This window comes from Micropterus dolomieu, linkage group LG23, assembly GCF_021292245.1.
Source record: "Micropterus dolomieu isolate WLL.071019.BEF.003 ecotype Adirondacks linkage group LG23, ASM2129224v1, whole genome shotgun sequence".
Taxonomy (NCBI): Eukaryota; Metazoa; Chordata; class Actinopteri; order Centrarchiformes; family Centrarchidae; genus Micropterus; species Micropterus dolomieu.
The window spans coordinates 14,853,697-14,867,365 of NC_060172.1; the positions used below are offsets into that span (position 1 = coordinate 14,853,697).

Sequence of the window (13,669 nt, forward strand, 5' to 3'; positions counted from 1 at the left end):
ATTGTATGACATCATGTCAAATCAAAAATTTAAAGAAGCTGCATATCCATCCAGTGTTAGTGTTATGTGTGTGTCTGCATGTGTGCTTGTTTCAGTGCATGGTTGGAAGGAGATGATGACCCCGTCATTGACAGAGTCAATCGGAGAATACAAGACATCACAGGCCTCGCAGTAGACACTGCAGAGTTACTACAGGTAATTTAATACATACTACAAAATTACATTTGTGTTATATAATATCAGGGATGCAAACACATCAGGGGTGAAAAAGGTGACAAAGATGCGAACCCCATAGAGGGGTCTAGGGGCCTGCAGCTCTAGGAAGATAACGACTTTAACGTGTGGATTTAGAGTTGATTTTAGCTTGAGGATGTAGGGAATATTAATAGGTAAAATAATCTCACTGCTACAAAAGTAATGTAAGAGGACATCAGTTCAGGTCACTTACCAAAACAAATATACTCAGGAGAGTGCAGATATTAGAATGCATTGCATCAACTATACAATACTGTTCATAAAACAAAACAAAAACACAATATGCACAACAAATGACAAATCTGATATACTTTGGCAGAGAGAGAGAAAGAGAGAGACTGTCCTTTCTTTTTGACTTGTAGAGTCTCAAGTGTCTGCTTTCTTTGTTTTGTAGCGTGCTAAAGTCTGACCCTTTTTTCCTCCTCAGCTTTCGCCTCCTTTGCTCTCCTAGTCGTCTGTAAATTGGTAACGTTAGTAACATTAAATGAGTCCCAGAGTCCCAGAGCCCTAACGTCTGTAATGTTGTAGCCAACACACGGAATTTGGAAAACACAAATATGCTAGCTACCATTACCACCTAAAGTTACATTCAAGTTGTGATGGCTAGCTGTTGCAAAACCAAAACAACTCAACCATGTCAGTCTAATTAACAGTCCCAAGCTTGACATATCATCATATATACAAGTTAAGATTATTATAGATCAAGATTATCATAACACTAGAACTGACCTCCCAGAGACTGCTCCCTTAAGTCTTCACTCTCTCTCTTCTCAGGTGTGTCAACAGCAGTGTATCCTACAGATGTATCCATACAGATGTCAGTGTCACAATATTATGATTCATGCACATGCATTGTAGTTTGGCAGTTTTTTTTTAATCATATTGTTCTCTCTATGTAAATCACCTTTGTCAATGGTGGACCAGGTTGCTAACTATGGAGTTGGAGGACAGTACGAGCCACATTATGACTTCTCAAGGGTGAGTTTACTTTTGGATGAAAGTGTGTGTGTGTTTGGGGAAGAAGAAGAAAGAATGAAATATAAAGTTTGAGGAGAATGGACAGAAATTAATGGCAACACCAATTTGAATGTTGCCATTATGGTAATAGGCCAATCTGTAGAGCTGCCAGTAATGATGTATTCATTTGAACAAGATTCTTTATAATATTAGAAAATGTTGGTGGCCTGCGCACACGACAGAGTGGGAAAACAATTGTAATTACATTAGGTATTGTTTTAAACTTTATTGGGTAATTTGTGGGACAAATTTTCTGATTCTGGCAACCTGAAACGTCTTTGCTACTCTTATTTGTGTGATCTCTGACTGCTTCATCTTTACGTTATGTTGCTAAAACTAGTGGTGGTGTGTGCCAGGGGTTCCCTGATTCTACCTTCGTGATGCCAGTATCATCAGATAGTCGGGGCCAGAGCTTCCGACATAAACAGTGGCTGGCAATGCTAATCTAACATTGTGGGTAAAGGAGTCTTCATGTTCCAAAAGTATCTTCTTCCTGATGTTTTTTTTGGGGGTTGGCAAACAACGAAATAGTGCATTACTGACACCAACTGGCATGGGGTGTGTTGGGCTAACACTAATAATAAATAAAATAAAATAACTGAGAACACAAACTATCATATCTATAATTAGATTTGTTCTCCTCTGATAATGAAACAAAACTAGAAAACATTTGTCTCCTTATCTGCAAAATGTCACATAAATTATTTAGGTCTCTTCTCTCAGCTTCATATGTTTATGTGTTTTGGAATGAATGTAAGACAACAATGTTGCCAAAGCTACAAACAAATTACAAAAGAATAATTCATTTTATACAGTTCATTTCAGTTCTCTCTTTCTCCCACTGTATCTCAAACTTGAACAAATAACAGCTCTCAATAATCTTGTCTGTTTAATCCATTGTAATGCTGTAAACTGTTAAACCATCACTGATTCTTTTCCCCTCCTTAAGGTAAAACTGCAGCTCAGATTTTATTGATTGAATTCTTTGAAGCATCTCTAATTATAACTGTTGTGGTGACCTTTATTGTTATTATCTTTATTGTTCGTGAATTCAAAATAATCTGTTCAATTAATGTAAAATCTGCTGTAGGATCAGGAAGTATCCATGCTTGTATTATAGTTATAGTTGGCCTACTTCCTTCCTTGATACTTGATCCTTCTTAAAGTGCTGCTCATATTTTTAATATCGATCTAGCTTACTGCGATGTGCTGTGACAGCAAAGTGGCTCATGCCAGCCAGACAGCTAATGCGCCCGGTAACAATGATGATGAAACTCTATCTTTGATAAGATTCTGCCCCAACTAATCGTGCTGTTACCAATTTCAGTAGTTGATTTCGTTACAAACAAACTAATAGTTAATAAGCCTCTAGTGCCATTATTATACACAGTATTATCTTGAAATCCTCCTTCTTTTGAACAACCTGCTTACTTTCATCTGATCTACTTTTCTCAAGACTCCTTTTATTGCTCTGAACACCACAATATCTACCATGCCTCACTCTTTCATACCAAATCCTCTTCTGCAATGAACCAGGGTCACATCTCCAAATGTCCCTGTTCCCATTGGGTGTTCTATCTGACAAACATTTATGAATTTCATATGAATAATAGTTGTATGCACTACTGAATGTGCATCTGTGCAGCTGTTTTGCTGCAGAATGATTTATTATAATGCAAAGGGTCATTGCAAAAACAATCTTATTTTGTTATTACTCACCCAAGATTAAGAAAAAGAAGATGATTAGTGGTCATTAGTGGTCCTCTGTGCCTATCCTTTAAAGAAATAAGTGACTTCATGATTAAGTACACATGATTAAGTGTTCCATGTTTATTGTGCTTTATGTGCTTTTGAGCATATAATTTGAAGCTCTTTTTTTACTTAGATGAAAGATATAGTTGTGATTCAGTAATTTTTCTGACAGATAATGATGCAGTTTTTATATGATGTGAGTGTAGTTAGTGCCCTCTGTGGCAGGTGAGTCTTTCTTTGGTTAAACCTTTTAAAAATCTGTTGCAGCGCCCTTTTGACAGCAGCCTCAAGGTCGATGGAAATAGACTTGCTACTTTCCTAAACTACGTAAGTACATGTGTGTGCGAGAGAGCAGAGTTTTCATCATGTATTTTCACTTTTGAATTTTATCTTTGTAGAAAGATGAGCCTGATGCTTTCAAAAGATTAGGCACTGGAAATCGTGTGGCAACTTTTTTGAACTACGTAAGTACGTTTGTTCAGTCGCCATTGATTGAAGGATTGTGGTTGTGACCGAAATCTATGCACCATCCTTCTTTTTGTTTTACCTTCATGGGCATATGCATAAGCTCTGGCTCAATCTTGGACTTGGATTGATTGACTTTCATAAAGGTTCACTAATTGGTCTGAAGTGTGGTATTAAAGTCATATAGTTAAAAATAGAATTCCTTAATGTAATGGGGCAAGACACTGTTATAGTTCTACAGATGTTGGGGATATAATAAAAATGGTGCTGGATTAATATCTTATTACCTGGATGACTGAGAAACTTTTTTCTTAGATATTTGTCTAAAAAGGTTTTCTGTCAATCAGTTCCAGTACATGTTGTGGAGAGTTTTGTTGAATATCCCCCATTAACACACTGATGTAGAATCCACTCTTTATTTTATCCTTGATGACACTGGGTTGAAAAAAATAGAGAAAAAAAGATTTTGTTTTTTAATGAGGCATGAATTGGTTGACGTTTGCTGTTCACCCTGGTGCATGATGTGCTTTTGAACACATGATGTGGACAGGATAAAGCAGATATAACAGGACTAATGAACCCCATGCTTCCTGCAGGGAAATAAAATAACACAATTCAGTTTATAAATCAACACATTCCAGAACAAGCTTCGACAAGTTTGACACATTTTTTAAAAAACTGTTCAAGAACGGTATAGATCCAGAAAATATCTAGTACTACATTAAAACAGAGGTCAAGTAAAACACCTCACAAAGTTACAGGACGTATTTTAGATAATAGACCCTCATGTTTGACTCAAGGAGAAATAAATGTATTATAGGACACAACTGATCATCACAGTTAAGTAACATGATCTAGATGAATGTCCTTATTAAACAATGTGATGAAATTGCATGTGGGACATCTGATGGGTCAGTTTTAAGGAAACATATTCCCTTTTCCTTCAGTCTTGTCTTCCTTCACTGTAGTGCTCATAGCAACTTTGCATGTCATTTTGTGCCCCTTCAAGGCCTTCACAGAACCTTGTTTTTTTATCATACAATATTATTTGTATATTATTTGCTAATGAAATGACTTAAAACATTTAATTTGTCAATTAATTAGCATCCACTGGAATGTATTGCTGTAAACACATTTAAAAAAAGTATATTATTTAGTTATTATTACATTTGTCAACATATATCTTCAATAACATAATATGCTTTAAATGTTGAAATTTAATCTGTTGCTTTGAAAAGAAAAATGAATGGATGATTTCCTAAGCCACAAGCGTATATTTGTTTTTTATATGAAATGTACGCTTTGGGGTTGTTCAATACTGTACCAGAGTGTTTTCTTTGAAGAAAATACAGAGGGAGTCTCCAACTTTGTTGTCTTTTCTCAGATGAGTGATGTCGAGGCAGGAGGTGCCACAGTCTTCCCTGACTTTGGAGCAGCAATCTGGCCAAGAAAGGTGATGACAATGATGTTTCTGTGTGCACTTTAGAGTGGATGTGGACTTATGTGAATCTCCTAGTTCCTCTTCATAGTGTGTTGGGTATGTTTACTTTATACTGCGAGTGTCCCCAACGGGAAACAATGTTGGTGTCACTTTATTGATCAATGTGCAGAGACTCAGTGTCAGTCCTGTCAGTCTTTTAAGTTCTGACAGAATGATTGAAGATCTCATTGGGAGGCTCCCTGTGCATTCTGTGTTGCATAGCAAATTGTCAAAGACCTTACTTGGCACTGAAAATTGATGAAAGATGAAAACAATTTCAGTTTTGGACTTTCTGAATTATGTCAGAAGACTGTAATTTTTTTTCATTGGCTAATCAACAATGCTGTAGCAATGTAAGCCCACGAATTGTCCAGTCAAACAATAGCTTAGTGTTGACTGACTTATTTTACATGTGTGTGCAGTTGTTGTTGTTGTTGTTTTAATATTTTTGGTATGTTTTGGTATTCACAATGCTTATTTACACGTGTTTCACATATTTGATTTAATTTGATTATTTTTTCCAATCACTTCCGTGTACACTTCCCAAAAAATGTTTTAAACAAAATATAAGCTACAATCTGAATCAATATAATACACACTCCATGATCTTAAAAAGGAGCAGGGAAAATACTTGCCCCTTTCTTAACTCAAGTAACACATATGGTCTGTCAATGATTTTAACAAACTTTCTGTGTGTGTGCATGTGTGTTGTATCATCCGCAATCTAATACACACTCCATGATCTTAAAAAGGAGCAGGGAAAATACTTGCCCCTTTCTTAACTCAAGTAACACATATGGTCTGTCAATGATTTTAACAAACTTTCTGTGTGTGTGCATGTGTGTTGTATCATCCGCAATCTAATACACACTCCATGATCTTAAAAAGGAGCAGGGAAAATACTTGCCCCTTTCTTAACTCAAGTAACACATATGGTCTGTCAATGATTTTAACAAACTTTCTGTGTGTGTGCATGTGTGTTGTATCATCCGCAATCTAATACACACTCCATGATCTTAAAAAGGAGCAGGGAAAATACTTGCCCCTTTCTTAACTCAAGTAACACATATGGTCTGTCAATGATTTTAACAAACTTTCTGTGTGTGTGCATGTGTGTTGTATCATCCGCAATCTAATACACACTCCATGATCTTAAAAAGGAGCAGGGAAAATACTTGCCCCTTTCTTAACTCAAGTAACACATATGGTCTGTCAATGATTTTAACAAACTTTCTGTGTGTGTGCATGTGTGTTGTATCATCCGCAATCTAATACACACTCCATGATCTTAAAAAGGAGCAGGGAAAATACTTGCCCCTTTCTTAACTCAAGTAACACATATGGTCTGTCAATGATTTTAACAAACTTTCTGTGTGTGTGCATGTGTGTTGTATCATCCGCAATCTAAAGAAATTATAACATTTTAAAACTTTACAAATATCATTAATATGTAAAAACTAAAAGGGCCTAATACTGACCCTTGTGGGACTCTACATTTACTGTAACCTTCATACATTGAGATATACTGCCAGTAAACGGTACATTCTGCTGTTTGTTATTATTTGCTTAATATCTGCACTGTTCTTCACTTAATAATTTGTTCTTTTCCCAAAGTGTCTCATTTTAAAACAAACAACTTTTCAATGATCTTTGAAAACTGGGAAAGTAAAGACAGCAGCCTATAATTCCGATACGCTTGTTTATCTCCATTTTGATAGAGTGGGCTGACCTTCAGTAATTTTCCTTCAGCTTTTAAGTAGTGTTTGCATTTGTGGCTTGTGTCTTTATCAATTTTTTTGCAACCCTGAAAAGGCTTATATAAGGCTACTTACCACAATTTTATGTAGTGTCACACACATCGTTAATGTGGCAAGCAATAAAATAATTGTCAACCAACCAAATGTCTGCTTGAGGAACATGTGGGTTGGTATGTTGCTGTTCTCAGCTTGAAGCCACTAATGCTCTAGGTCTTTTTTATTTCAGCATCTGTCTCATTTCATGTTGGATCTTAGCATTCCTTGTCTCTTGTGCACATTGGATGTTACCATAAATTTTTCATTTGTGTCATTTCTCCAAAGGGGACGGCAGTGTTCTGGTATAATCTGTTCAAGAGCGGGGAGGGAGACTATAGGACCAGACATGCAGCCTGTCCTGTCTTAGTAGGAAGTAAATGGGGTGAGTCAAAGTTTTCAATCAAAAAATTAAGCATTGATACATTGATAAATTAAGCTAACAATATGTGTTATTTGTTAGGAAGATAACCCCACACATAATGAATTAGGGCTCAGCGATATGGCTGTATTCAAAGTCACGTGTTCCACTGTTATCCATTGCATCAGACAAAATTCTTGTTGACAATTATTGACATTTTGCTTTGAATAATCAATTGAGATTACGACATTTCATAACATTCTATGATCATATCATCACAATATGGTTCCACAGACAGTCACTGTACCTAAAATTGAATTATTAACAAGCCCTACCACAGAGTGAACAAATTTTTTGCTGCATATTAAGAAAAATATATTTTGTTCTATTTATATGTTGTACAGCATTGTGACTCAGTCATTAGCACTAGTGTTGTTTCATGTGTCTGCAGCATTGCTGTAGTATTGCACATTGTAACCTCTGCTTTCATGTGGTTTCCCACATTTTCATAGTAAAATGCTGACATGATCGCATTCAGTTCTCCAAGGCCAGCTGCTGCCTCTCTCTGATTTACATTCCATATTTTCAGATTTTCATTCCATATTCTCAAGTCTTTTATGCTTGACTCATTTTATACAAATCACAATGATAGGGCTCTACAGGCAATTGACAAAACCAGCTCATGATAATAACGATTGTTGTGTGCATTGTTGCTAACAGATTTGGCTGGTGGTGAATTGACTGGCAATGATCACACATGCACAAGTGCAGCATAGTGTCATTTCAGGAACAGCTGCTTTATCTTTAACCGCACCTTGTTACAGGTATAGTTGAGGGAAACTTAAGACGGACTGGAGTGACCTAGCTATCATTATCCATCTTGCCAGCCCAGGCAAGACGTTGTCACTTTTGGCTGTGTTTTTCCTAACTGTTCAAGAGAGAAATGTTGGACCACAAACAGAAATGTTTTCACCAGAAAAAGAAGGGGAACAATTGGGGATGATTATATTTTAGCCATGGAAACAGGTGGCGTCCATGGTGTCCTTTGATGTAGAGAGGTAACGACACAGTCTATCATTAGTACACTGTGCTGCATGAGAGGCTCAACCCTTCGAGGTGGTGCTAAAGGTGCCTCAATCACTGGGAAAGAAATGAGTTTCTCTTGTTTTTCTATTAAACAGATGTTTTTTTCTGTTTTCCAGTGTCAAACAAGTGGATTCACGAGCGAGGACAAGAGTTCAGGAGACCCTGTGGCCTGACAGAAGTGGACTAAAGTGTGACTCACACCTAAGGAACATGCAAACACACAAACATACACCCTCAGTAGTGCCTTAATTTTGGCAATGATGTAACTCACGTTCTACAACACTTAAGTGTTCTGTCCCCCAACTTGTCTACAGAGCTAAGAAATGTTTTATGAGGAAAATTATTGCACTGGTGTGCAGGATCTGGTTGGCTAATTTCTTTTCTTTTTTTTACCAGAAGATACAGAACTCACGTCTCTGTCATTCCCACACCAGGCCAACTTAATTCAATATGTGACTGTAACAGTGCAATCTTGGTTACAGATGTACACCCATTGTATACTCATTAAAATCGAATTTAAAATTCAATTACTGGTAGATCCAAACGTGTGAACCCTCTGCCAAATCTTTTTTCCACTGATACCAAAAACTAATACTTGTGTGTTTTTGCTCAACAGTTTGTCCTCCAAACTGCTCCTTTAATGTAAAAACACCAAAACATACAGGAGGTGTGACAAAACCTTAAGTGGTCCCTCAGCAGGTTATTCAGATTTATTTGAATTTAATATACACAATTATTAAAGGTTTGATTTCCATTCATTTAACATATTTCTGAATAAGAAGCAGAAACTAAGTGAAGTTAACAAGCTGTGTTTTGAAAATTGACTGCTTTCTCAGACTTTAGCCCAGCAGTAGACTTTGTACCACATTCAGATATTACAAATTACAGAAGAGTTGACTATTAAATCTGCTATGAAATGCTACAACGCAAGTTGTTAAGCAAGGTTTTGGGAAGGACTGCCAACATGTTCATACATATTTTGCTGCAACTATCAGCAATGTTTGTTTACAAAAACACATCGGATGGACAGTGAAGCTATGGGCTAGTATTTGCTCTATTTAGAGGTTAATCTGGGAACCAGTCTAAGATAAACAACATCTCTGTGTTGATTGTAACAGCATTATCTTTTGATTAAAATGCCACTACTCCTGTCACCATTCTTTGTCATTTGCACCCAAAGTGTTAAATTCTCCTTCAAATCAGAGAGAGAAATACATTTCCTCCAAATCATGTCCATGATATTTTTATTTATATAGTGCTTAAATTATTACACTGTTACACTGTTCTCTTTCTACAACATGACAAACAAGTCAAGTCAATAAACAGTGTCTTTTATTGAAATGTGTGGTGTCTTCATTCACTATTTTACATGGTTCCTCACTCTGTAAACAAAACAATTACAACAATCTACATGCAAACAATATGTTAGTCAATGTTGGCAGACTTTTAAGTTACTTGACTTAGTGGTGGACTGTAATTCACCATAGTTTACAGTAAACCAATGCTTTCTCACAGCAAGATGTGCTACAAAAGATTAATTTTCTAGGACTGATAAAACTTTCTTACTGGTGATTAAAAAAGGTTATTATTATATTATTATTGGTTATTATTATAGGTTATTTGATCGTAACCCCAACCCTTTCATCAATCACAACCACATTACACTTGGTGACTTTGATGTTAATTTCAGTCAGTTATAAGGTGTGAACTTCATTCAGCAAGGCATCCTCAAACATCAGATCCTGGCAACAGTTTGTTGCAGCAGCTGGCAGCTTTATCTCACATGCAAATTTTGTGGAGCCTGTAAACATGTCAATCCAGAATCAAGAAATTCTGTCTCTGAATCTCGTGACATGAATATATGATGTGTGTATATATAACAATGGTTGGGAGTGTAACGTGGCGGGCATGGGAAGCTAAATAAAAGTGTCATTGCTGCAGCGGTAAAGTTAAGAGCTTGCACAATATTGTAAATCCACCATGCATGTGTCTTTATTCACAGCTGTGTGCATATGTGCTTGTACTGAAGTGTGAACACTCTGAGTCCAGTGGTGCTATTCCATGGCCCAAATTAACCTACATATAATATCAAATGTTGAATGAAAAGATAAACTCAGCAAGAGAGATAAAATGCGAAAGAAATACATGTTCATTACCCGTAAGCTAATAAATGACTGAACCCTTACAAAACAGATGAAGGGAGTGATGTGTTGAAACAATACTTCATTATTGGGCATGGATGATAACTAGTCACATCTGTTGTGTTGCCATAGAAACACATTTATGGTAAAGGACAAATATTTAGGCCTATTCTGCATCAGATATATTAACAAAAAAAATGTATTTTATGACTTGAGTCTTGTTTGCTGCATTTGCAAATTCATGTCAAACATAACTATTTCAAGAGAAGACCACCACTGTACCTATGATGTTGTTATGTTATATATTATTTCCATGTCTCTGTCCTGCTGTCATTTTTACATTGTTTGCTGACAGTATATCTCATTATAGACATGTTTTTGTGAAAAAATGTATCTGATTTTCATGTGTACACAATGATTATATCAAATAACATACTGAACGTGTCAAATATATCTAACTTCCTAACAAATTACTTCAAGATGATGTCAAGTTGATCTTAAACCACAGACGCAATTGCCCCAAAGGAATACGTTGCAGCCACTTCAGCACAAATTTCAAAACTTTTTGTATCTACTACTAGTCATATCGACCCCAAAATGTGAAAATAGGGCCCAGGTTTAAAAATACCGCAATTACCCTTTAAAGTCACACGCCAGTCCTAGAATCATATCATATCATATATTAATGTAATGGAGAACTTATCTCTATGTCCTCAATTCAGACCATACTTTAGCATCGTGATTCTAACAAATCACACGAATGAAACACCCATTTGGTGTGAAACTGCCTAAGAAAAGATGTCAGATGTCATTTTAGAGGAAAAGGTGGGAGTCTGACCTGAAAAATTCGGGACTCTATATGGGCCTGCAACCAGAGGTGAAGAGATTTAAAGTTGAGGCTGCTGTAGCAGGAGGTGCTCTTTTTCCCAGTCTATGTATATGCCAGTCTTGCAACTGCCAGGCCCCGTTGCACACAGCAGACAACAACATACAATAACCACGACATAGTTAAACAGGGCCAAATGGCTTTCGCACACAGCGGACAAAAAAATATCCAAATACGCACAATATTCACAGCACAAATACACATTACACACACCCACACAGTCGTGTTTCCATAAATTTCAGGGACATTGTGACTTACATTAACACCCTGGAGACTTACCCTAACCATAACCACAACGTGCTTATACCTAATCGTAAACTTTAAAAAGTCTTCCCACTAAAATTTTATGGTTTACATTATGGGAACTTGCGTATCGTCCCCAAAGGAAGGTAAGTCCCCACAGAACAGACAAGAACACACTCTATCTATCTATCTATAATAAAAAAAAAATCTAAAAGCTAAAATCATAACTGTCTATCATCACAATTGTATAAATATATATTTTTAAATGATATTATAATATAAATAATATAATAATATGAATAAAATATCACTGTGCAAATACTTTTTCTGAAGAATGAACAATGGGGCAGTTGCTTGTTAAATGCTTGTTTTTGGCCATTAAATGCACAGCACACTTGTGATTAATCATGCTGCTCCTCCAGGTTACTTCTCTTCAAGTATAGGAGTAGGTCACTTTATAAATGGGTCTTATTCTTCACTTGTAGCAAAAAAACTTTTCACACACAGTTGCCTCCTAAGTAGCCTCATTTTAGAGCATCCTGATTTTGGATTCTTAGAAGATTGATGAATAAGGCTCCAGAAGACCACACAATAATTTACAGCACACCTCTCAGCTGAACAACTTCTTTATGTTCACTGAACGAGTTGGGCTAAAGGTTTGAGCTCTGTGTTGGGACTGGTGCCATTGGTTCCTAGTGTGGCAAGACATTTTTGTTCCATCAGGAGGTGGTCCACAGGCTGGCAGAGAAACAAGAATCGCTGAGGAAAAAAATAAATACAGTGAAGTGGATTTCTGAGTAGCTCAGGGTCAAACTTATTGCATACTTTGTGCATACCAGGAGGGATTCTTTGCACTGTAATTCCAGTTTACACATTATAATTTATCACTTTTATTATATAACTTTTTATTACAACTTTTGTCCAGTTTTTTAAGAAGTTGTACTACCTTAGAATGACAAGACTATCCTTTGTTGTATGCAAGTACAATGACATTAAAGCTTTATTGAAATGAATTGGAACCTTGAAAAACAACCAACACAATACAATAAAAAGTCAATACAAAACTGTTTAATCAATAAATATATCCCTGCTCACCTGTCGAAGAGAGCCTTTTCCCTGCCTCAGTTTATGTAACACAAAGAGTGGGATAAGGGAGAGGGAGATGGTGGCAATGAACCAGCCCAAGATGTTGGCCCAGAGTGGATAAACATAAGTGTTGCTGAACTTCAGAGGGGAGTATCTGACAATAGAGAAGATGAAGGTGCCCTGTGATTAGAGGAGACAAAGTGGATTAATGTTAAACCTTACAGTCTGTGATTACATAACTGTGGAGCTCAAAAGACAAGGTACCTACTTAACCCTAACTTTACAGGTTTTTCTTTTCCACAAAAGGCATTGGACATCTTAAAACGGGGAATGAAAAACAAACATATACTGTAGAACCACTGGGGTCTTAGGGTCGGTAATCCTGTCATGAATACGATGCAAATTCATCTTGACATGCATTTTTTTTTTTTTTACTTTTGAGGTCATTGGGGCTGGGTTGTAAAGTGCTGCAAGGGGGATTGTAAATTAAGTAAGAGTCAAAAGAGGAAGAGTTAAAACAAATGTGATACAGATATGATAATGTAATAAATCTACCATCTCTGCCAGACATGAGAAAGGTAGCACATGGAAGAAACAAATCAACCACATGACAGTGAATGAAAGGACTGAATCCTTACAAAACAGAGTAAGGGAGTGATGTAGCACCAGCAGTACTTCATTAATGGGTATGGACGATAACCAATCATGTCTATGATGTTGCCATAGAAACGGTCAGCACCTTTAGAGAAAGGAAAGATAATGGAAAGGTCAGTCTCGTCTTGAACATATATTCTCGACATGAATGTATCAGCATACCAAAAGTGCACACAGCGGTTTTTGTTCCGTTAAAAATAGTTTCTGATAATGTGAAGAAGAGTTGTGTCGGTTCTGTCAACAGGATATAGTCTTTATGTGTATGGTTGTATCGTCTATGAGTTACCATACACCCAGGCAATGCTGACAGACTGGCAGAGGGAGAGGAGGAGCAGGGTGGTGCCACTGCAGACATGATGGTCCAACAGCTGGAGCAGGTACATCCCTCCCTAAAAACAATGACAGAGGTATACAGATATAGAAATTTATTTTGTAAAACTTCCAAAACTTCCA

At 36.7% G+C, this 13,669-nt stretch overlaps 2 protein-coding genes across 8 annotated transcripts in view; one reads left to right on the top strand and one right to left on the bottom strand.

The window, feature by feature from the left end:
- p4ha2 (procollagen-proline, 2-oxoglutarate 4-dioxygenase (proline 4-hydroxylase), alpha polypeptide 2) overlaps positions 1-9,547 on the top strand; it is a 29,054-nt gene extending 19,507 nt beyond the window's left edge. For 4 of the 7 annotated variants that reach the window (XM_046039381.1, XM_046039380.1, XM_046039379.1 and 1 more), the window contains exons 10-16: positions 96-195; positions 1,180-1,233; positions 3,292-3,351; positions 3,423-3,488; positions 4,874-4,942; positions 7,048-7,144; positions 8,323-9,547. In XM_046039381.1, coding sequence (XP_045895337.1) covers positions 96-195; positions 1,180-1,233; positions 3,292-3,351; positions 3,423-3,488; positions 4,874-4,942; positions 7,048-7,144; positions 8,323-8,393 — 517 coding nt within the window. In that variant the 3' untranslated portion in view covers positions 8,394-9,547. Of the gene's footprint in view, positions 1-95; positions 196-1,179; positions 1,234-1,612; positions 1,726-3,291; positions 3,352-3,422; positions 3,489-4,873; positions 4,943-7,047; positions 7,145-8,322 lie in introns of those variants that run through there. The other 3 variants (XM_046039383.1, XR_006823086.1, XR_006823087.1) reach the window with 3 other exon arrangements.
- Positions 9,548-11,931: 2,384 nt separating this feature from the next.
- Positions 11,932-13,669, bottom strand: part of LOC123963074 (sodium- and chloride-dependent GABA transporter 2-like) — a 5,265-nt gene continuing 3,527 nt past the window's right edge. Inside the window, exons 6-9 of the mRNA XM_046039600.1 lie at positions 13,503-13,605; positions 13,201-13,301; positions 12,572-12,742; positions 11,932-12,235 (exon numbers count right to left, since the gene is read on the bottom strand). Of these exons, the coding sequence (XP_045895556.1) occupies positions 12,110-12,235; positions 12,572-12,742; positions 13,201-13,301; positions 13,503-13,605 (501 nt within the window). The 3' untranslated portion in view covers positions 11,932-12,109. The remainder of the gene's footprint in view (positions 12,236-12,571; positions 12,743-13,200; positions 13,302-13,502; positions 13,606-13,669) is intronic.